General features: G+C 40.8%; 1 protein-coding gene across 1 annotated transcript in view; it reads left to right on the top strand.

Moving 5' to 3' along the window:
- Positions 1–21,360, top strand: part of LOC145785886 (complement receptor type 1-like) — a 35,428-nt gene extending 14,068 nt beyond the window's left edge. The window contains exons 17-62 of the mRNA XM_082597588.1: positions 40–162; positions 303–482; positions 595–771; positions 894–1,147; positions 1,889–2,042; positions 2,217–2,393; positions 2,923–3,209; positions 3,357–3,513; positions 3,588–3,764; positions 3,952–4,196; positions 4,910–5,063; positions 5,174–5,350; positions 5,490–5,716; positions 5,892–6,048; positions 6,492–6,668; positions 6,777–6,997; positions 7,217–7,376; positions 7,670–7,846; positions 8,054–8,277; positions 8,472–8,628; positions 9,095–9,271; positions 9,376–9,617; positions 9,736–9,898; positions 10,226–10,465; positions 10,626–10,873; positions 11,055–11,211; positions 11,579–11,776; positions 12,309–12,532; positions 13,045–13,198; positions 13,638–13,832; positions 14,197–14,441; positions 14,574–14,730; positions 14,878–15,066; positions 15,244–15,452; positions 15,673–15,829; positions 16,313–16,489; positions 16,655–16,727; positions 17,081–17,190; positions 17,322–17,504; positions 17,592–17,673; positions 17,761–17,873; positions 18,362–18,465; positions 19,781–19,937; positions 20,191–20,351; positions 20,638–20,798; positions 21,026–21,360. Of these exons, the coding sequence (XP_082453714.1) occupies positions 40–162; positions 303–482; positions 595–771; positions 894–1,147; positions 1,889–2,042; positions 2,217–2,393; positions 2,923–3,209; positions 3,357–3,513; positions 3,588–3,764; positions 3,952–4,196; positions 4,910–5,063; positions 5,174–5,350; positions 5,490–5,716; positions 5,892–6,048; positions 6,492–6,668; positions 6,777–6,997; positions 7,217–7,376; positions 7,670–7,846; positions 8,054–8,277; positions 8,472–8,628; positions 9,095–9,271; positions 9,376–9,617; positions 9,736–9,898; positions 10,226–10,465; positions 10,626–10,873; positions 11,055–11,211; positions 11,579–11,776; positions 12,309–12,532; positions 13,045–13,198; positions 13,638–13,832; positions 14,197–14,441; positions 14,574–14,730; positions 14,878–15,066; positions 15,244–15,452; positions 15,673–15,829; positions 16,313–16,489; positions 16,655–16,727; positions 17,081–17,190; positions 17,322–17,504; positions 17,592–17,673; positions 17,761–17,873; positions 18,362–18,465; positions 19,781–19,937; positions 20,191–20,351; positions 20,638–20,798; positions 21,026–21,083 (8,096 nt within the window). The 3' untranslated portion in view covers positions 21,084–21,360. The remainder of the gene's footprint in view (positions 1–39; positions 163–302; positions 483–594; positions 772–893; positions 1,148–1,888; positions 2,043–2,216; positions 2,394–2,922; positions 3,210–3,356; positions 3,514–3,587; positions 3,765–3,951; positions 4,197–4,909; positions 5,064–5,173; positions 5,351–5,489; positions 5,717–5,891; positions 6,049–6,491; positions 6,669–6,776; positions 6,998–7,216; positions 7,377–7,669; positions 7,847–8,053; positions 8,278–8,471; positions 8,629–9,094; positions 9,272–9,375; positions 9,618–9,735; positions 9,899–10,225; positions 10,466–10,625; positions 10,874–11,054; positions 11,212–11,578; positions 11,777–12,308; positions 12,533–13,044; positions 13,199–13,637; positions 13,833–14,196; positions 14,442–14,573; positions 14,731–14,877; positions 15,067–15,243; positions 15,453–15,672; positions 15,830–16,312; positions 16,490–16,654; positions 16,728–17,080; positions 17,191–17,321; positions 17,505–17,591; positions 17,674–17,760; positions 17,874–18,361; positions 18,466–19,780; positions 19,938–20,190; positions 20,352–20,637; positions 20,799–21,025) is intronic.
- The last annotated feature ends 1,663 nt before the right edge of the window (positions 21,361–23,023 follow it).

Genomic DNA, 23,023 nt, shown 5'->3' with positions numbered 1-23,023 from the left:
CAATTTGTATTTTGTAATAAACTTTTTTCTTTCTTTCAGATAAAGATGAATGTTCCCTCAACAATGGGGGCTGTGACCAGGTGTGCTTCAATCTGGACGGAAGTTTCAATTGTGCTTGCAGAGAAAACTATCGACTGGCTGCCGATGGAAAGAGATGTATTTGTGAGTAGTTTGTTAGACATTGCAAAGCAGTGGATTCTTTTTTCTGGCACAAAACAAACCTTTTGAAAACAGTGTTTCTGATGTTCAATCTTCGATATCGATGTCATCGGGATTAAAGTCAAAATGATGTCTATTTGCAGTGACAGTTTGTCCGGATCTGCAACAAGATAGTAATCAACACATCGACTGCACCAATGAAAACCTGATCGGGTCCCGATGTAGGCTCACTTGCGTTGTGGGATATGAACCAAGCGAAGGTGCAACTCAGCTTACTTGCCAGAAAGATGGAGCTTGGAGCAAAACTCAAGCTAAATGCAGAAGTAAGTTTAATGTATTTCCATCTCTCGGTGTCGGTTCATGCGTCTCTGCAACGTCAAATCTAGGTGGTTGCCATCAGTATGCTTCCTACATATAGCTGGTTTTGTTTTTCAGGAGTCAGATGTGCTCGTCTTCGTGGTCCCGCACATGGAAGCTTAACCTGCAGTAATAAAAATTTCTTTCAATCAAGTTGCACAAGTTCTTGTGATGAAGGATTTGAACTAGTTGGGGAAAGTGAAACACAATGCATGTCAACCAAAACATGGACGAACACCATTCCTAGATGCAAAAGTCAGTTTGCCTTTTGTGAAAAGGATTGATGCAAAAACTTTAAATAAATTGTTTGTATATTTTTCTGATAAGTTTTGTAAGTTTTTCCCATGGTTATAAAATAGTTGATATTATCACCACAGAAATTAGGTGCCCAGAGGAAAACACGAAGATGGCAAACGGTCGAGCGGAGTGCACGGATGCTAACTTCTTCCAGTCGCGATGTAGCTACTTCTGCAATCCGGGATATGAGTACGATGATGGAAGCCAGAGCGTACCTTCCCTAGGCGTCTTCCTTGTCATCACCAGCAATTGCCGCAGCGATTCGACCTGGTCTACCGAAGTCCCTTTATGTGTCAAATCGTCGTGCACTCCCCCCATTGATGACATGATCGCTGTAAGATTGTGATTGCTGTAATTCAAAAAATAAAAATATTACATCAAGTACCTTCGATCTTACATATAAAAATAAGATTGCAAAATTTTACTATGTGCTAATATTTTTTTTATTTTTTAATGTTTTTCCTGAATTATGTAGCTGTGTTCAAAACAATTATTAACTCCACGATTGTTGATCGTACAAAGTTAAATAATTTCAAACGTTAGATAAAAATTATAAAACAGAAAGTGGTCAGAAGAGTAGGAGCTCAATGCTTACCTACAACCTCTCCTTCAAGCTGTCACATCTATAACTTGCAATCTTTTATTTATTTTTATTTATTGACTCTGACTTGGGGATAAAAACCACACTTATGAACTTCGAACGGTTAAACTCAAATCCAAAGTACACACTACACACACCTCGTAAAGGCGTCCTGGCATTCCTTTGTTTTTACCAATACTGAATTCAACACAAAAAGTAAGTGGTCTCTCCACACACAACGGCTCCCGGCACGCGGCAGAAGCGACAATAAAGAGTGAAACGCCTGAGTCGGAGGCAGACCACGTCACGGAAAACAAAGAAGAAACAACTCAACGTTAGCACAATTACAAATCAAGAGGGCAATCAAGCCGCCAGAGCAAAAAGTTAAATAAAGAAGCAATACATTGTAACAAAGCAGCATAAATACCTCATCAAACCGTGTCAGCATCTTATTGCTGGTCTTGTGTCGAATACATTTTTTCCAACTTTCACTAGGAGCGGTCCAACAGCGGCATCTTGTGCACGGACGGCGACTTGTTTGCGTCCACTTGCAGCATCATGTGCGAGGCTGGATATCAAATTAATGGACCACGAAGAACAACATGCTCGGAAGATCAAACTTGGAGCAGGAACCTCGGACATTGCGAAAGTATGAACAATAATGATGCGGCTCAATAACGCAACATCGTAAAGTGGTTGACGTTTTCTAAAGTAACTAAAATACAATTTAGGCAACATGAGCAGGAACAAGCATACATTGTAGTCTTGAACCTTGTTGAACATGAAGATGTTAAATATACAGATATATACTTTCACCTTACAGAAGTCCAGTGCTCGGAACATGCCCCACTGCTGAACGGTCTAATAACGTGTTCAGACGCCAACTTCTACCAATCCCAGTGCAGGTTTGAATGCGTGGAAGGATACAACTTGATCGGTGGTGCAATCGCACACTGCATGTCAGACAGGACATGGGACCAAAGAAGACCTCGCTGTCAAAGTAAACACTATCTTCAACAATATGTGTGGTCATTATTCCTTTCTATTTTGATTAAACTTTATTTGGCTGTGACACCAAGCAGGTCCACAGTTCTTGGTAGTGGGTAAAACAATCACAGAATGCAAAACTTATTGTGTAGCGACACCAAGTAGTCGTGGTACACTAGCACTCGAGCAGTCTTTACCGCATCACTTCAAGAGAATATATTTGTTCTTAACAGAAGCTAAGTTGAACATCGAACATGGAACATTTACCTTAAGGTGTTTCTTCCTCTGACATAGCGAGAATTGCCTGAAAAAATTCAATCATCTCATTTTCTGAGATATACTTAAAAGGTGTTCCTGTCCTGGCACGCACAAGAATTTATCACAATGTTAAATTTTCAGGTGATCTGTACCATGACACTTGGCTGTGACTGTACTCGCAGAATCTTTTAAAGAAAACTTTTCTTAAGTTTTTTGTGCTATTAGAGATGTTCGTTTCTCTCTTTCAGAGTCTGACTTGTGTTTGTATTTCTTTTATTTTTTAGTTGTTCAATGTAACGAGTCTCACACTTCACTCAAAGAGGGAAAAGTTGCTTGCACTGCCGATCACTTCTTCGATTCAGTGTGTACCTCAAGGTGCAATCCTGGATACCAGTTTGACTCTAACACCGTCCGAGCTGTTGCCGAAAGAAAAGAGCGTCTCCGTGGAGCTGTTGAAACTGATAACGCCAATGTGATCAGCTACAGATGCCTTGCAACTGCAGATTGGGACATCAAACAACCCACCTGCATCAAGCACAGTTGCTCTCCAAGAGTTGCTCTCATGAGCAGAGTAAGTTTAGCTTACCTCTCTGAATGCTTTTGGCAATACTGCACCCTAATTCATTGTGCTGTAATAGCTGTCTATCATCAGGAAAATAATGATGCGTTAAATTAATTTTTTTCTTTGAAATGTTAACTTGAAGATCTGTCGTTTCAGCTACGTCCGAATGGTCGCATCTCCTGCACGGATGAGGAGCGTTTCTTGTCGGTGTGCCGACTTAGATGCGAGGAAGGGTACGAGATAATTGGAGGAAGCGACAGCACTCAGTGCACTGAAACACGACAATGGTCGTCCCAGCTCGGCAGATGCACGAGTAAGTTTCGGGGCGAAGTTTCTTGTATGTTCAGTAACAAAGTGGATTCTGTTTGAACCATTTGTTCTTTCCAGGAGTGCAATGTCAAGCATTTGAAGAGTTCATGAACGGTCGAATGACTTGCAGCAATGGAAACATTTACCAGTCGATCTGCAACTTCGAGTGCTCACCTGGCTATGACTTGATAGGAGACAGCAGCTCAACCTGTCAGTCAGATCGGACTTTCACCAACCGCCAGCCGCACTGCCAAAGTATGAGTTTGTTTGTAAGCTGTAAGCTTTAAAACAAAAAAAGTTTGGAAAAACTTCCATCAAAAGTTTTTAAATAAAAGTGAAAGTTTGTTGCTTTTGTTGTAAGAACTGAAAATAATTGTCAGTACCTAAAATAAAGAAAGCTGTTTCCTCGCTGGCTGTTTTTAGCTTCATCGTTTATTTCTAGAAATCGAGTGCCCCGAGAGTCACACCATGCTTACAAATGGCAACGCTTCTTGTTCCGATGGGTTCCGGTTCGAATCCCGTTGTGTATACGTCTGCAATCCTGGTTATGAAATGATTGGTGCTACGTCATCCAACATTGCGGACAACACAGCGCTCCTGACGTGCATGGCAGATCGAACGTGGGGAGGAGCTCTGCCGCAATGCAGACGAAAACGTTGTTCAAATAAAGATGGCGCTCTTATGAGAGTAAGTAACTTAAATTTTAATGTTGAAGTTTGCGGCTTTATACTGCGCTTACCATGCTGATGCTACGTGTTGCTGATGTGACGTGTTGCTGATGTGACGTGTTGCTGGTGTGACGTGTTGCTGGTGTGACGTGTTGCTGATGTGACGTGTTGCTGGTGTGACGTGTTGCTGATGTGACGTGTTGCTGATGCTACGTGTTGCTGATGTGACGTGTTGCTGATGTGACGTGTTGCTGATGTGACGTGTTGCTCATGCTACGTGTTGCTGATGTGACGTGTTGCTGATGCTACGTGTTGCTGATGTGACGTGTTGCTGATGTGACGTGTTGCTGATGCTACGTGTTGCTGATGTGACGTGTTGCTGATGCTACGTGTTGCTGATGTGACGTGTTGCTGATGTGACGTGTTGCTGATGTGACGTGTTGCTGATGCTACGTGTTGCTGATGTGACGTGTTGCTGATGCTACGTGTTGCTGATGTGACGTGTTGCTGATGCTACGTGTTGCTGATGTGACGTGTTGCTGATGTGACGTGTTGCTGATGCTACGTGTTGCTGATGTGACGTGTTGCTGATGCTACGTGTTGCTGATGTGACGTGTTGCTGATGTGACGTGTTGCTGATGCTACGTGTTGCTGATGCTACGTGTTGCTGAGGTTTTCCCATTAATGCGCCAGTTGAGGAGATTGCCGTGACAAGATTCACGCGTTTTGCAGGCGGCACAAAACGGCGTTGTAACTTGCACTGAAGAGACATTCTTTCGCTCGGTGTGTTCCGTTGTTTGCAAGGAGGGTTACCAACTAGTCGGTCCAGATAGTACCAGATGCACTGCTACAGCTGATTGGGCTCCTACTATTGGATATTGTGAAAGTAAGTTGCTGTTTATTCACGTCGCTTTTATTTATACTTAAAATGAGCATGCTTGTAGTTTAAAGCTTTGCGGAATTTGTATATTTCTCATAACTTTTCAATAACTTCAGAGATCAAATGCCGGGGGCTTGACAAACCATTGAATGGAGCGATGAGATGCAGTGATGAGAACAGGTTTGAATCCATATGCACCTTCCAATGTAATGTTGGCTACGAACGAATAGGATCCTCCTCTTCAACCTGTCAATCTGATGGAACATTCTCCCACGTGGAACCAACCTGCAGAGGTTTGTTTCCTTGTTTTGTAATTCCAAGACCAGAATATTTTAAATCCATTGTTAGTGTTGGTAACTTTTGCACCGATTACATTTTCAAACATGATTGATGTGCTACGGCTGAGTTTACCAAGCAATATTATGAATTCAGAAATCACGTGCCCGGTGAGCTTCACCAATCTTCGAAACGGTAAAGCAAGCTGTACCAACTCCAACAAGTTCGCATCCCACTGCGAGTACACGTGCAATAGTGGCTACGAATTGACATCAACCAGCGTTGCTGCTGCTGTTTGTCTTGTCACCTACAAATGGGATGCCACCGATGCACCTATTTGTACGAAAAGTCGCTGTTCTCAAGCAGATCCGATCATTTTGACGGTAAGTTTCCAGAATTAACAATTTCTTGTAATGAATTTTCATTGATATATTGTGGCTATTTTGCTAAAATAAAAAGAAGCGATTTAATTTGATTAGCCATTGCACTTAAAAGCTAATCATCTTTTATTTTTACAATCCCATTTACAGTTAGTTTATGAATATTAACACATCACAGGCTCTTGAACACGGCAGCGTAGTCTGTACAGATGAAAACAGATTTCAATCGGAATGTACTTTGACGTGCAACGTTGGATATGAGCTGACAGATGGGACAGGAATCACAGATTGTCAAGCTAATCAAATGTGGAGAGATACCTTTGGAACTTGTCAAAGTATGTTGTTTGAACAAAATTATACACCACATCACAATATTGGTTCACTACCTGATATAGCACATACGCTACCGTACTTATGCAGTGAACAATGATCGGAAATATATCATGCTGTTGAACTCCGCAATACTATGATACTGTTGAGAAGAAGCGATCTTCCTGGCGTCAGCACTACCTGACTACTCATTATAGAACAGCGCTCCTTCTCAACTGTGCATATCCTTGGCGACAGTTAGTTTAATTGTTTTCTTTCCACAAAGGTATGGATTCAATTTACTGACAAATATAGCGGTTGAGAACTATGTGTCATGAATTAGTGGTGCGATACTGCTGAGCCCTGCCTCATGGGCGAAACACGTGTCTGTCGCTGTAAATTCTTACTACAATCGGCTGCCGAGAAACAAATAGTACGATGCGTCACATTGTCCTTGCGTTGCTTGTAGAGATCAGATGCCCAGCTTTCGATGCGGTAGCTAACGGAGCGATGATGTGTTCGGATGAAAACAGGTTTCAGTCCACTTGTTCTTTCACCTGCACTGCTGGATATGAGTTGGTGGGTAGCAAGGACTCTGTTTGTCAAGCCGACCGGACGTTCAGCAAGCCACAACCTCGATGCCAAAGTAAAAAGATAAGCTTGTAATGTCATTGGAAGTTAATACACTCGATCGTGAATATAAAGATGTCTGCGTCTTTGTTCATGTTCATTGAAATAATTTATCGTTTCGCAGGGACACGGTGCCCAGAAGATTATCTCACCATCGTCAATGGAACTGCTGAATGTTCAGAAGGAAATCTGTTTCAATCGGTGTGCGAATATCGATGCACAGCCGGTTATGAGATCACAGCCGGAAGCGACAAGACGCGATGCGAGGACGATCAAACATGGAGCCAAAAGAAAGCTGTGTGTGACAAGAAGATCTGTGAGTCCAGTGATGAAAACATCGTGCGGGTACGTGGATGGATTAGTTGACAAATCTTACTTGGTGTAGTAAATGCATTCTCACAATACCTTGCTGAAGTAAAATTGAAAATTCACTAAACATCTCCCTACCCAGCAACAACAACCGGGGCCCTTCTTGGTACCAATGTACCATGGACGATCGTACCTGCATTTTCTTATCATTTGTAAAACAATGATGAGATCTGTCGAGTCACCATTACATTGCAGGCCGATCTCAATGGGCTGGTCACTTGCAGCGAAGGTCACGTGTTCAATTCTGTTTGCTCTGTTACTTGTGACGTGGGATATGAGTTGCTTGCCAGCGGATCTCGGAGAACTCGCTGCAACGAAAACGCAGAGTGGGATGCAGCTCTTGGATACTGCATCAGTAAGTCATTTGTGGCTTCATGATTTTTAAAGGTTTCTTTATTATCGCAAGTAACAAGAAATCCACTGCAGAACCGAAAACAAAAGCAGCAACGGAGGTTAATTCTCGTAAATGCGCTTATGTCAACATTGGCAATTGTCGTCGCCTTGTGTATTGTTCATATTCACCAAAGCCACAAACTTAATGGGTTAGTAGTTAGAACTAAGTCAGTGATCACTCCAACAAATAACTTTGCAGTTGATCACTTTATGATGCAGACAACAATTATTCACTGTTTTGTTGCAAATGTGTAGAAATCCGCTGTCCTGAGTTTGACGACTTATTGAATGGAATAACAAACTGCACCGATTCGAACAAGTTTCTGTCATCCTGTGAGTTTAAGTGCAACTCCGGCCATGAGATGACTGGATCTCCTCTCAGCACATGCCAAGCTGATCAATCCTGGTCTTCATCATTACCTGTGTGCTCCAGTATGTATTCCCTGTGTTGTCTACCAATTTTAAAAGATGAACCATACTGTAAATATAAATTATCCCTCAAATATTTTTTGAAGAAAATTGATTTCTTTTTTAGTAGATGTTTTAGAAAACATTTCAGTGCAGATGTGTATACAACAAGTAAAGCAAACAAAGTTTAGTAATATAAGTTTAATAAATATATTAACCCTCTTTCTTCAGAAATTAGATGTTCTGCTGATTACCTTTCCTTGGATCACGGCAGCGTGCATTGCTCCGATGCGAACCGCTACCAATCGACGTGCTCCTATGATTGTGACAGAGGCTACGAGCTGGATGAAGGTGACGTCACATCCGCTACCTGTCAAGCAACTGAGACGTGGTCGAACCCCAAACCAACCTGCTCGAAGCGAAAATGTCCACTGAACGACTTCAGCTTGCTCAGGGTAGGTGGCTCATAAAATGCACTAGTTGCTATATTGCTATAATGTCTACAAGCTTTTATGTACCACTTTCATGGAAGACAGCTTTGTTGTTAGATCTCCTTGCCAAATGGTGAATTCAAGACTGGGACGTTAAATTGATCAAAATTATAGCGTTTATTTCTGAATAACTATCACATCTCTTATTCCTTCTTCAGGCTGTGGATACTGGCAGAGTAACGTGTTCTGAGAACAACTTGTTCAATTCAGTGTGTTCTGTTACGTGTTTCCTTGGATACGAACTCGTTGAAGGAGAGAGCCAAATTAGGTGTCTGGACACAGAGCAATGGAGCTCCGCTCTTGGACACTGTCGAAGTGAGTGCAATTAACTCTTTGTTGGTTGAGACAAAAGTCACTTTATGTGTTTTTGCAGCAAGAGGCAGTATGATAGGTGGTTAACATTCACTGCAGCAAGGGGCAGTATGATAGGTGGTTAACATTCACTGCAGCAAGGGGCAGTATGATAGGTGGTTAACATTCATTGCAGCAAGAGGCAGTATGATAGGTGGTTAACATTCACTGCAGCAAGAGGCAGTATGATAGGTGGTTAACATTCACTGCAGCAAGGGGCAGTATGATAGGTGGTTAACATACACTGCAGCAAGGGGCAGTATGATAGGTGGTTAACATTCACTGCAGCAAGGGGCAGTATGATAGGTGGTTAACATTCACTGCAGCAAGGGGCAGTATGATAGGTGGTTAACATTCACTGCAGCAAGGGGCAGTATGATAGGTGGTTAACATGCACTGCTAACATTCACAACCACAAATTTATTTTTAGAAATTCGTTGCAAAATATTAATGAAGCCAGACAATGGCGACATCGAGTGTTCGGAAACAAATCTCTACCAATCTACTTGCGGCTTCACGTGCAACTCTGGATACTATCTCGTCGGAGAACCTGAAGTAACGTGCCAAGCGGACAGGACATACACTTTCCCAGCACCAACTTGCCAAAGTAAGTGATTGCACATTACTTTGGATGGACTCATGTAACACGATGAGATGAATCGATGATCCATTGTGACTTGCACTAACAGACGATCCTTTGTATCTTTTCAGAAATAAGTTGTCCAGACGATCACCTCGATATTAGGTTGGGCTCAGCCAACTGCTCCGAGGCAAACCTGTTTGAATCAGTGTGTGTTTACCACTGTGAGGTGGGGTATCAATTTCTGGACAGTGATTTTGTTGCCCAAGACACTGTTACAGCAAAGTGCTTGTCTGACGAACGATGGGATGTACAAGTTCCTATATGCGAAAAAAAAACTTGTCCGGTGAAGGAAAATGAAGATTTTCTTGCGGTAAGTCAACTCAAACTAAGCGCATACTATCCATTTAATGCAGAGGTGCCTGTTGAAAGTTGTTGTTTGACAGTCTGGAATAATTTGAGGGAAAGTCAATGTTTCCTGCTTTTATTAGGCTTTGAACCAAGGGAGCGCTGGAAGTGTGTCATGTTCCGAAGGCAGCAGGTTCGGTTCAGTGTGTCAACTGAAGTGTGCTTCAGGGTTCGAGGCGAACGGGGAATCCTCGATTGAATGTACTGACTCGGGCGTTTGGAACGCTTCCATAGGAATTTGCACAAGTAAGCAAGACCTTGTTTGTAATGGGTGCTGACTTTGATAAATGTTTATTTTTTACTTTTCATTTTTTGTATGAAACTTTATCAAAAGATTGTTTTGAAGATAAATATTGTACAATGTCAAACAAGAAAAAGATTTTATCTGACCGCTGTCGAGCCATAGACAATGCTTGATACGAACGATATGCCTTGCGATATAAACAAATTTCTTTTTACACGTATCAGTGCAATTAAACAGCTAAAAGGTTGATTGTGATCTGCTTGCTAGATCATCTTCAGTTTAACTTATTCAAATAGAATCAATTATCAATATCAAACAACGTTGTTCAGTGATTGAGTGCCCGCCCCGAGATGAACCCATCGATGGATCACTCAACTGCACCGACAACTTCAACTTTGAGACCGAGTGCGAGTTCACTTGTGATGAGGGCCACCAGTTTATTGAGGAATCTGTCGATGGAAGGATATCCAGAGATGACGAAGGAAACTTCATTCCCCTCCCTTCGGCCATTAGAGCGGCGTGTACAGAGGAGAGAACATGGACAGTGGTCCACAATCCTCAATGCGAAAGTGAGTTTTACATGAGAAGTCGAGCTCGTTTCCAGACCAATGTTTTACCTTCGTAAAATTAATGTGCAACACACGAGACGTACGTGACGTCACATGCACTTAGATCCACGTTGACATTGTGACTGTGAAACTGTTGATTGAAGCCGTTTTGTGGTTTCAGAGAAAGTTTGCCCTTTGGAAGGTTGGGAAAGACTGGCCAACGGAAATGTGTCATGCACTGATGGAAATAGATATCTTTCCACCTGTTTCTATCAGTGTAATGAAGGATACCAACTTGTCCGACCCAGAGACAACCTGAGCACGAGGTCCGTACTGGTCACATGTACTAGCAGTGGATTGTGGAATTTGGAAGAAGTTCCGATGTGTGTCAGAAGACGTTGCTCTCCAAGCGCTTTACAAATGCAAGAGGTGTGAAATTCATGGCTGTTTTGTTTCTTTATCGAACTTTAAACAAATGTTTCGTAAAAGTTAAGTGATTGCTTTAAAATTAAAAAAGCTTACTAGGCGCTCATGAACATATGCGATTGGTTGTACGACTTTGAATCAGGTGATTGTTGAATCATAGAGCTGACGTTTGATTGCGCTATAGGAAGAAGAGCATGGAACCGTGACTTGCACTGATGGATCTAACTTTGAGTCTCACTGTGCTCTTGCGTGCAACAAAGGCTTCCAGTTGAGAAGAGGAATGAACACAACCGTTTGTTTAAAAGATGGCGAGTGGTCGATAGCCATCGAACCATGCGAAGGTAATGAGGAAGAAGTAAATTAATAAAAACGTTTTTTAGCTGAAAACTTTTCGATGTAAGATGTACATGTGCTTGAGGTGGCTTCGTGATTGTCAAATATTACATTGCCAGTGTGGTGGCCAGTGACATATCCGGGGGTATTCCATTGGACGAGTGCAACTGTCCTTGACATATCTAACTTACATAACGATGGCACAACAAGCGAACATCCATTTCTGTCGATTTAAGCAAAAATTTATTTTAAAGATAACTCAACTAACCAAAGCCACTCCGCACATATCTCTCGCTGCGTGGCCGTGATGACTATTTTTCAACTCAAGCTCTTAACTAAAGTGGATCCCTTGACTGAACCTTGCTGTGTTTGTAGAAATTGAATGCGTTCCGCTAGAGCCGCCCGCCCATGCAACTGTGACGTGCACAAACAGCCACTTGTTTAAGTCTCACTGCAAAGTGAAATGCGACGACGGTTATGAGATCATAGATCCCGAAAACGAGTACGATCAAGAGAAAGGGATTGCTTGCCGAAGCGATGGTACCTGGTGTGGAGGGTTGCCGGAGTGCTCGAGTAAGTGGAAGGAGGCTTCGTGTTGCTGCTTGTATTATTTTTGTTCATGCTTGAATAGTTAGTATCATTCTTTATCATCCATACGGGTTCACCCAAACTAAAAGTACATTTCCTAACCAGTCTTGGCAGTTAATATTGCTGCTCTGCAGGTTCAGATTGTGCAATTCAATTTTTTTACGGTTAGGCAAGGGACTGGAAAAACTGGCAGACCCCTGCAAACGGAGATGAACGCAAGACTCATCTACAGAAGATGGGGCAAATTAATTGTACATGATACTTAACGAAACTAGGCGATTACACCAAATTTACTATTTAGTGTATCAGCCTGTCCACTTAAATATAAGTGCTGGTGTTTTTTGATAAACATTGCCTTTTGAAGCTTGTTGATAAAATTAATTGCGCTAACTCACGAAGGGTGAGACGTATATATTGTATTGCTTTCAATATGTGGTGGTATCTATTTGACAATCATCGTATAAGAACAAGGAAAAATGGTAATTACATAAAATAATAACTATTTTGGTTCTGGCAGAAATTTCATGCTCGGATGATCATCTTCAAGTTCACAATGGGGCTGCCGAGTGCTCAGACTCCAACGTATTTGAATCAGTGTGTAGCTACACATGTGACCAGGGCTTCCACATGATTCAAGGCCAATCTGACGTGTCGGCCTGCACTGACACTGGCTTGTGGTCCAGTACCGTGCCCATTTGCGAAAACAACAGATGCTCCGCCAACGATTCCAGTTTGCAAGAGGTACGCACGCAGCTTTGCTACATTACAAATTGCAAACTAAATAAGAAAATGTGAAAAGTGGACAACTCACAAGTTTAATTCACTTCAAGCTGTTACTTTTTTTATACGACTTTATTTGTTAAACTGCCTTTTCCAACCGATATATATGGCACAAAGGAACAGACCGCAGAGTACATCATCAACAATAATTGTACAGTAGGCTATAGGCTACCATCTTCAAGCCGCTTAACAAAATGAAAGGTCTGCTCTTCTTAAATGATGACACCAAAGACTGGCTACTTTCTAGTAGCCCTCCAGTGTAGTCCGGGAACATCGTGAATCTGGGGTGGTAAAAGGATAGACCCTCGGCCCCAGAAGCTCAAACAAAGAAGATGGTTCTGCCTTTTACCTCTTTCGTCATAGATAGACATACTATGATGTTAGAATAATTATGCGACCACTTTATGGCGGGTCACATTTATCCCAGTAGCTAACGTAGTAACATTAATATCGCCCTGCTTTCACAACGCTAGGCGCAAGAAAACGGGGAAGTCACATGCACAGATGAAAACAAGTTCGGTTCACGTTGTCTCCTGCATTGTTTTGATGGTTACGAGATGACAGGAGAGTATGTCACGACTTGTCAGCATGATGGAACTTGGACTAACGGTCTTGGACTATGCAGAAGTACGTAACCTATGCAATTGATTGAGTTTCGCTTTTAGTAGCATGATCGTCGCTTCCTTCACAATGTAGATTTCAATGACCAATCTTAGCCTGATGCTGCGAGTTCGCTGTGGTAATGGCAAATTGCACTAGCTTTCGGAACACTGTTCCCTAGTAATATGAGTTCGTCGACATAAAATTACAACAACTAGTTCGTCATAGCACATGACTATGGCACAGTGTTCCGAAAGCTAGTGCAATTCACCATTACCACAGCGAACTCGCAGCATCAGGCTAAAACAGGTCATTAAAATCTACATTGTGAAATACGTAACCTATGTTTGAGATATATTGTCAATCAGTAATGAAAAGTCAAAAACTTTACAACAAAGCCGAAGTGCAAGGCTCCTTTCACCACACCGTTGTAAAGTTGCTTAACAGAATCAAATCAATTTTATAGAAATCACCTGTTCGCCTCTTCAGCCACCAGCAAACACTGTTCTGTTGTGTACGGATGAGTATAGATTTCAGTCTTCTTGCGTCTATAAATGTCTTCCTGGATACTTACCGACGGGCGAAGTGTCTGAAGAGATCACTCATGACATCACTTGTGATGCCGATGGGAGCTGGACTGGTGCGGTCCGCTATTGTCAAAGTAAGTCCTTATTGCTATCTCTGAGTAGCAGACAATTCTCGACAAACCTAACTTACAGCTTTGTGTTAGGAATAATTTTAATAGTTGATTGTATAAAATTTTTAAACAATATTAATTTTCTGTTCTCAATATTTCATGTAATAGAAGACATTTGAGCTCAAATTTAGCATCATGGCCTCCGACTTGCCCTAAATCAGTACAGTAGTCAAAGTCTACACTACAAAACAGCTGCTGATTGTTGTTGTAGGAGATAGAAATTAATACTAAATAAACTGTCTTTCCGACCAGTTGCGCAACTAAATTAAAAAATAGAAGTGGAAGACCTTGTTATTTTTTCTAGAAAAATTATCTTTTAATTGCACAGAACTGACCTGTCCATCGGAGGGCTATGAAGTGGTTGAGAATGGAAGAGTCAGCTGTAGTGACCGATACTTCTTCGCGTCGGAATGTTTGTTCATCTGCAATCCCGGCTATCAGTTGGTGGACAAGTTTGACAAGGACGTGGTCGATCCGTCTGTTCGATGCACCACGACAGGGTCGTGGAGTGTGGAGGAGGCGCCTCGTTGCATTCCATCCGAATGCTTTCCCACTGCCGAACAGATGGATGAGGTAGGAATGAATGATATGAAAGCAATGGAGACGATCTGCGGGGCAGATGTTTAGCTGTTATCCATTGGTATATATGGTATTTATTCTTTCTCAATGTGAAAATGTGAATTGACATCTTGCGTTATGTAACAGGAGATAGAAAATGGGGAATTGTCATGCACGCGATCATCTCAGTTCGGTTCGCGATGCACCCTTACTTGTCACGTTGGGTACACCCCTGAGGGTGAATACGCTTTCACTGAATGTGAAGCCAACAATGAATGGTGGCCAGTCGTTGGAAAATGCAAAAGTAAGTTAAAAGATTTTGTTGGCAACTCAACATGAAATACTTCAATTGCATTGAGTTTAATACATTTCCTGAATATCATCGACAGTTACGTTTGACAGTTTTTTTTTGTTTTGTTTGGATATTCAAAACTCTTTGATACTTTGGTAGAAATCCAATGCACTTCATTGCTTCTTCCCACCAACGTTGAGGAGATCCAGTGCAGTGATGACAACAACTTCGGCTCGGCATGCTTTGTGACGCGATGTCGATCAGGACGCAATGTCAGAAATCCGGAAAACAACCTTCGGACTTGCACAGAGAAAAAGCATTGGTCTGGTCCAGAACTAGAGTGCTCAGGTGTGAACGAAACGAAATTTTCCAGTACAATTGAATCGCGCTCTTTGTCGGCCACACAAATGGCGCAAGAGGGATATGATCTTGCTTTCATTAATTGAATTGTTTCAATTAATTATTATTCACAACAAAGAATATCTGGATCACGCACTCTATATAGTTGTCAATGGTTGCTTGCAGGATACGTGGAGTGTCCGTCTTCCTACCGTGAGTTAGAAAATGGAAAAGTTTTGTGTACTGATGGGGTCAGGTTCGGTTCCCGGTGCGAATATTTCTGCGACCCCAGTTATGAGCTCATCACAAGTGGAGACATAGCTTCTTGCCGAGCCAATGGTGAATGGTCGATAGAGAAGCCGACTTGTGTGGCTCGGACAACATGCTCTTCAACGGTGAGTGACGTCATTTGTGGGGGTATTAAGTAGCTACTCATTTGGAAGTTTGTATTCAAAATAAACTTACTTAATAGCCTAACCAACTTTGTTGCAGTATCAAAAATGGCATTTACAACAAATGTGCAGTGAGCACTCAGTTCATAGCAACTGAGTATTTCTAGTTGCTTGGTATGATTTTTAAGCTTCTAAGCTAATTATGAAACATTTTTGTAACCAGTACTTCCCTCTGGGAAGCATCAACTGCAATGAAGAGGGAAATTGTGAGCTAGCGTGTGATTCAGGGACAGATCTCGTTGGTGCCAGCTCCAGCAGGTGCACCATTGCCAACAACAGGGGGCCAATCACGTTTACGCCTCCATTAGGGGAATGCAGAAGTAAGTGTAAATTTTGCCATTGAAAATCAATTATCGTGAGCATGTCCACTAGAGGCGGCATCGAGCGGAAACCTCTGGTGAACTCGCAATCGATCGCATCGTGGATAATATCTGTAGCTAAGGTCACAAAAAAGTGCCACTGATTTAAATTAATTAAGTAAATGTTGTTATTTCGTTATTAACTGATGGGGTATCAGCATGAAAGATCTTTATCGTATATTGTAAAAAAACAACAAATGCGCATGTCTCATCAAAACATTTTCAATCAATTCTTAAGTAGCAGTCTTTTTAAGCACTGCAACTATTTGATATATAAATCATGTTTGAATAAACAAGTTTCTGTATTCCAAACTGGAAATGATTTACTGTACCACTCCTACTGTAACACGCTTATGTCACACATAATTTTTAACGTTTACGTTCTCTTTCGAATCACCCCTGTTGCGTGACGTAATAAGCAACTTACCACTTTGCTTCTCTCAGGACGGTCTTGTGCTAGTATGCTCACATTAGAGAACGGTGAAGTGAGCTGCAGCAATGGATTGCTATTCCGGTCTTTGTGCCGGTTTTTGTGCAACTCCGGGTACCGACTTGATGGCGCCGAAACAGTCATATGTGCCGCTGATGGGCTGTGGAGTCATAAAACACCAACCTGCGAAGGTAAAGACTGGCACGATGGCATCCCAAATCAGACAGCCAAATATAATTTTGAGATAAACTTTAATTCTTAGCTTGGAAATGTACTGCAACTTCTATCAAAGTTTTTAACAACCTATTAAAGCCTTCCTCAAGCCTAAACCTATTTTGACCCCAATTTTGTTACAGCCACAAAGTGCCCACTGCGTTACTTGGAACTTGAAAATGGCGTCGTATCATCCTCCAACCACAATGAGGCTGGGTATGTGATTGATTTTTATCCCTTTGTACTAGTTTATTTATTTGTAAAAATGAATGTGAAGTTTATTTTGTATGCACTTATGGTCTTCAGGAATGATTATCCATTAAACATCGATGCACTCAGATAAACAATCACATTGGTTTATTATTGAACTGACTCGTGTGAAAATAAATTCGTTTGTATAATCCCATTGGTTTGTTTATTCGAGTTTTACTGAGGGGATTCATATATATTTCATCAATGGAAACGAAGCTTAGCCTACACATTAGCTATACTGTAGCTCGTAGCTCGTATATACAGTGGCTGTGTATTCCAGTAAAATTTTAAAAAAATTTCTCGTTACTTTTTTATAGTTCTGAAGTAGTATTTTCTTGCAACCAAGAAGGGTATGAGTTGATTGGTTCATCTGAAGTCACGTGCCTTCTGAGCGGCCAATGGAGTGAACCAAAGCCAAGCTGTAGACGTGAGTACGCCCATAGTCTTGAAATCCGATATCATTCAGTTGAACAAGTTAGTTTTTAACTTTGCCATTCCGTTCAAGCAGAGACATTCTTATGTGATTTTTTCCAACTTTGTGATGTGTTGTTCTTTCAGTTGGAAGATGTCCTCCTCTGCATTTGCCAAATGGTCGTGTTGTGTGCGACAAGAGTGTCCACAATGAGTACGGGGCGCAATGCAGGTACTCCTGTGACGACTTGTATCAAATGCAGGGCGAGTCCGACGCAACAACATGCGGATACAATGGGGAATGGTCTAACCCTCGACCTTACTGCAGAGGTATGTGCTTGAAAGATTTTTAAGCCGTTAAAATTAAGCTCAGCAGCCAATCGTATCGTGTTTAATTTATGGTCAATTGTTGCTCAGGTCATTGCGACACCGGCTTCACCAGGTTCGACAATGGAGTAGTCTTTTGCACGAATTCTAACTGGCACAACTCACAGTGCAGGTACCTAATGGTTTAACTTCAATGTAATGCAAAAGGTGAAGACTTCGGTCTGTTCATTTTTTTAATGCACTTTCGCCACATTCACAGTTTCAGCTGCGGCAACGTTGCTTCGATCGAGCAACCTTTCCAATTGTACGGGAGTAGCGAGTTGACCTGCCAGACAAACGGTCGATGGAACGAACCACCCCCGTGCTGTGCCAGTAAGCTCATATTTTGTCATGGTTTAAATGCTCCTTCTTCCTTTCTCGCTGCATGTATGTGCGTAAAGTTATTTGAGTACTCCTGCAAGAACATCAATACCTCAATATGGGTCAGTTTGCCCAGGGGGAGCAAACAAGAGGAGTCGCGTATCTCTAGACTCGATGGTGCACGCTACTGCTTCTACAAAGGACACGTTTAAGCTTTGGTGCAGTCATAATATTTTTTTAAATCAACAGTTTTCCGTGTAGCAAGTTCCTGTGTATGGTGTGCCCATCAGTCCTATCATGTTTATTAATGGTAGCCTAATTAGTGGTAACAGGTACGGTAATTATTTGAATGGTGTGATGCAAAGTGAGATTAAAAAGACAAGTTGAAACATTTTTTTCTAAGTTTGTACAGCGTAGCCTAGCTGTAATCCACTGGCGTAGACGTTTTGTTTATAGGTTTATTGCGACTTTTTTTTCAACCTCTATTGATTCTTTTTTAGAACCATGCCCACCTTCTGGAAGGATTGATATGTTCTTTGTGCTTGACAGCAGCGACAGCGTTGGCTATGGAAACTGGACCAAAGTTCTATCTTTTGTTAATCAGGTAACTCATTTCATCAAAGACAGGTAAATCAAGAACGTATCGGGAAGCTCAACTGACGCCATCTTGGTTCTCAGAGTAGGGTATGTTATGTAAAAGCGTTGCCAGACTTTTGCACATTTTTAAATGAAAAGCTATTTCTAATCAAACAGCTCTAAAATCAGCCAATGATTTCTAGTCAAGCCTCAACTAAAATTTGCATCAATTGTAGGAATTATCTCAATTTTTAAAGTGATCTATTGTTAACTTATCAGTCAGATGTAAGCCAGAATACTAAAAAAATAACGAATCAAAGTATTGGTGTTGATAAATTTATTAACCAAGTATTATCCATGTAGAAATAACAACTAAAAAAAATACAAATGTATAAACATTACACTCATTACTTGACTCATCCAGTAATGCTTTCCTTAGATAAGCTGATGATGTAGCACAACAGTATATAGCTTATTTGATAAACTTATAATTTTTTAGATTGTAGCCTAATATTGCTTTGAACACCTTAAATTTTTCAACAGTACTGCAATGATGAGTTGATAAATTAAACTTTTAATCGTTATTGGAATCTTGTGTTTGCAAATTTTGAAATTAATTTAACAAATAAGCATTAATTTACTTTTGAGAAAATCATAAATAACATTTATCCTAAAACAAAAAATGGCAACACTATTATTTAACGCACTCTACTCTGAGAAGGTAGCTTCGCATCCCGTACTTCTAGAAATCTCTAATCAAAGACGTTTCAAAATATTCACTGCCTCTCCTGAAGGCCGTGGTCCTTCTCCTGAAGTTTGTCTCATTTTTTCTGTGTATTACAAAGTACAATTGTCAGCTGGTTGTATTGGTGGGAAGTTAGTTAGGATTGTCAGTGAAGTAGGAAGTTAGGTTCGCTTAGTTACTCAAAGCATGGAGATAAATGTGAAAACGAAGTAAAGTGGAAATGTGTTTTTTTTTATGAAAACACCGCTAATTTTTTGTATTGACAGCTGACCACCTGCAAGTGCATTGCAGTATTTAGACTGTTAATCAGAGTACCCTGTTCTTTGAAATGTTTATCTGATCATCAGCCTTTAATTTGTTCCAATTTAGCAATATTAATAATTTAACGTTTTGCATACTTAGCTGGAAAAAAATCAGTTAACTTTAATTATGAAACGTTAAAGAGGTTTACTGCCAAGTTTACTTAAAAGTGGGAAATAGTTAGAGCGCTTGTGCTTGCAACGTAAGAAAACAGAGTTTTTAAAGGTTTGTACCAAAATATAGCACATTTGATATTAGCCATCTTGTGGTTGAAATCCTATTTAAATGTTCGTTGCAGATTGTGTCATCGTTCAATGTTGGAAATGATGATCTGTTGGTTGGTGTGGTGAGATACCACAGAGATGTTGATGTCAGAGGAGAAATTAGAATTGGAGATCACGAAACGTCATCCGACCTCCGGACCGCGATCAGGTTCCTCAACTATGGAGGATTCGGTGAGTTGTCTCATCATATTATTTTAACAATACTTGGACTTGCTGGACGAATTCTATGGATAAATAATTACAAAATACTTATTTTTTCTTTGCAGTGATAGCATGATTTGATATGATAAACCAGTTATATAATAGCTGTCCTGTGGTTTCTTGAATCGATCAGCCAATCAGTTTGCTTCAAATCTCGACAGCAACTTCTGTGATTACGTCATCGTTGCTCGTTATCACAAATATTGAAATTCAAAATATTCAGGAACGAACACAGGCCGTGCACTTCATCACGTGACCGAAAATAGTCTAAAAGCAGGAGCTAACAGGCGTAATGCAAAAGATTACGTCATTCTGATAACTGACGGAGCAAGTCAAGATGACGTCACAGGGCCAGCTGACCGACTCAAGGAAAGCGGCGCTACGGTGAGTGATGATTGTTCTTCAATTAAAAAACGTTATTTTCACAAAAGAACGAATTCTACTGACTGATGGTTAGGCGGTGGTCGAGAGTTGATATGAAATAGTTGGGCGATACCATGGGCACGTGTCTACATTCTTGCTACTGTACAATCGGACGTCGAGAAACAAACGTTGATAAAGTTTGATTGCTGCATCATAATAGCTTCTGTCTTGAACAGTGAGCTATGTAACCTGCATCTATGAAATTATCTATGAAGAGCGAGGATTGATCACTGGCATCGCTGTTTAGGTGTTTGCGGTTGGAGTGGCCGGTTCACGACTCAATCGAAGCCAGCTTGATACGATTGCCACGTCATCAAGCGACGTATTTATTGCCGAGAACGGTTTCGATGATCTGACGTCAGGGCTGGTTGAAAGAATCACCGGAAGATTGTGCGACAATCCGTGCCTGTGAGTTCATGTCGGTTATCACTATATATATATATGTGTGACAAACGGCTTGTCAGAAATGGTTGAGTAAGTAGAATATGGATTGATATAATTTGGTTTAGTACCACATAACGTCATTTAAAATATGCGCAGTCAACTAGAGTCTTCTAGACAAACGTCTCTAAGATTAGAATTTAAATAATTTTGCTTGCTTTAAGAATTTCAAAGATGTTTACTTTGTGTTGTAGATTAAGCGAGAAATATCGAGACAGTGCAAGAAGCTACATCCCGCAATCAGTTCCTTGAATCCTTCTGCTGTTTTCTCTTTAACTTATTGTCAGATGATTCCTCCCCAGCGTCGCGTACCAAACACCCAATGGATAGTTTTCTTTCAAGAAATTTCCCATTTCAATCGTTTCGTTGTGTTATGAATTCTTCGTCTTCATTATTCGTTTGTTCATTGTTTGGTATAATGATACATATAATATATTAACCCGTTACTTTTTCTTACGTAAATACCTTTATGACATCACTGTGCATTTTCATGATGTCAGCAGTGCCATTGTCCACGTCAGTATGGCGTCATCGCACAATAAAGCTTGTTTGTCTATAAAAACTTTCTCAAGTCTAATCTGTATTCATTTCTGAAACAAAGTTAAAGATCCCAGCACTCAGGACAACTCTCCGATGCCGAGATGTGTACGTCAGATCAGCACCCCCTACACTGGGGGCCACTCCAGAGGGGTCTGGTAGTGAGTTTTAGAATTTGTGAAAGTTGTTTCTATTTTACAAAAGAAGGATCGAAATTGCAATTAACCTACCACTATTTTGAGGATCTAGGAGCTTTATTTATAAAAATGTGGACAGACGTTACTCTTCTGGCCGTTTTTTGTGCCGCGTTATAATGCTTTTGTTTAAAACAGGGTTCGTCAGCGCTTTTTGCATGCCGACCACTTTGGCTCTATGAAAAGCTGTAGCGGACTTCAATTATAAAACTTTAGATAGGTTGACTTTTGTGCCAGAAAAGAACCCACTTCGCACCCACTATCCAGCGCTACATGTTGTTAGTAATTATCTCAAATTATCGTAGAAACAAAAGCGGTCGAAGAGAAATTCCAATAGAATCTTCATCTTCACTTCATAAATGGATCTTTCCTACTTTTGAAGAAACAGGCCACCGCGCGTTTTTTTAAAATTTTATAACCTAGTGGAAATACACGACGGCTGGTGAAATTAAACAATGAAACAAAAATACCTTTTTTTTTAAAAAACAAACTACTTTAAAGCATAAAGATGTATTTGTAACGCTTATTGAAACACTCACTAGACCACCACCCGACTCCTATTGGCCTTATAAACAAATGTTTATTAATTTTCCTTGTATGACCCCGAGGTTGACCAGAAGAAGCAAAATATTCTTTGACGAATTGCTAAATTTAAATTTTGGTTGATTAAAACATTTTTCATTTTTCCAAATGCAGTTTTTGCAATTTCTATCCGCCTTAGAGTTTTATGGTCACACCTTCCATCTTTAGTCATTGAGTGTCCAAGATAGGAAAAAAATTACATTTTATGTATTTTCATTATCAAATATAATTCGGAATAGCCTACTGGAGGGTCTGATGATTTTGAGATTATCAATGGTTTGGTATTTTTAGCATTGATTTTCATATTGAATTCTTTACCAACATGCATCCGAGGGTTTAGGGTTATTCTTTTCCTCAAATTCAGCTAACACAATAGTTCCCAAACTGTGGTACGCGAAGGTCGTTCGGATGATGGTTAGGTTGGTTTTTGAATCTTTATCCTCGGACTGACAAAACCTTGATAGGTTATTTCTGGTAGTTTCGCATACTTGTAGAGCAGTGGTTCCCAGACTGTAGTACGCGTACCACTAGTGGTACGCGAAGGTCTTTTAGATGGTACGCGAGAAACTCACTTAAGTTGACACGTGGACGTCCACGGTTGACAGTAGTTAAAATAAAGTAATACAATTTGTGCAAACATTCAGATCACTCGATGTGGATTATTGCGTCATAATTACTTTTATTCTAGGAGTTTTTTACGACGTTTTTGAAAATTTTTGTTGGGCTTGCAGGCTGCAGCGCACTCAGCGATAGGAGTTTCAGCCACTTTTATTTATTTGTGTCTCTGGCCTTTATTTGTCTCGCGACGAAATGAATTTAGATTTGCGCTGTGTGATTGTTTAAACCGTAAGCAATTGCTACAGTTTCGCAATGATAAGT

This window comes from Aplidium turbinatum, chromosome 16 (genome assembly GCF_918807975.1).
Source record: "Aplidium turbinatum chromosome 16, kaAplTurb1.1, whole genome shotgun sequence".
Classification (NCBI taxonomy): domain Eukaryota; kingdom Metazoa; phylum Chordata; class Ascidiacea; order Aplousobranchia; family Polyclinidae; genus Aplidium; species Aplidium turbinatum.
Note: the sequence above shows the minus strand (reverse complement) of the source record. Positions and strands in the feature narration are given on the sequence as shown.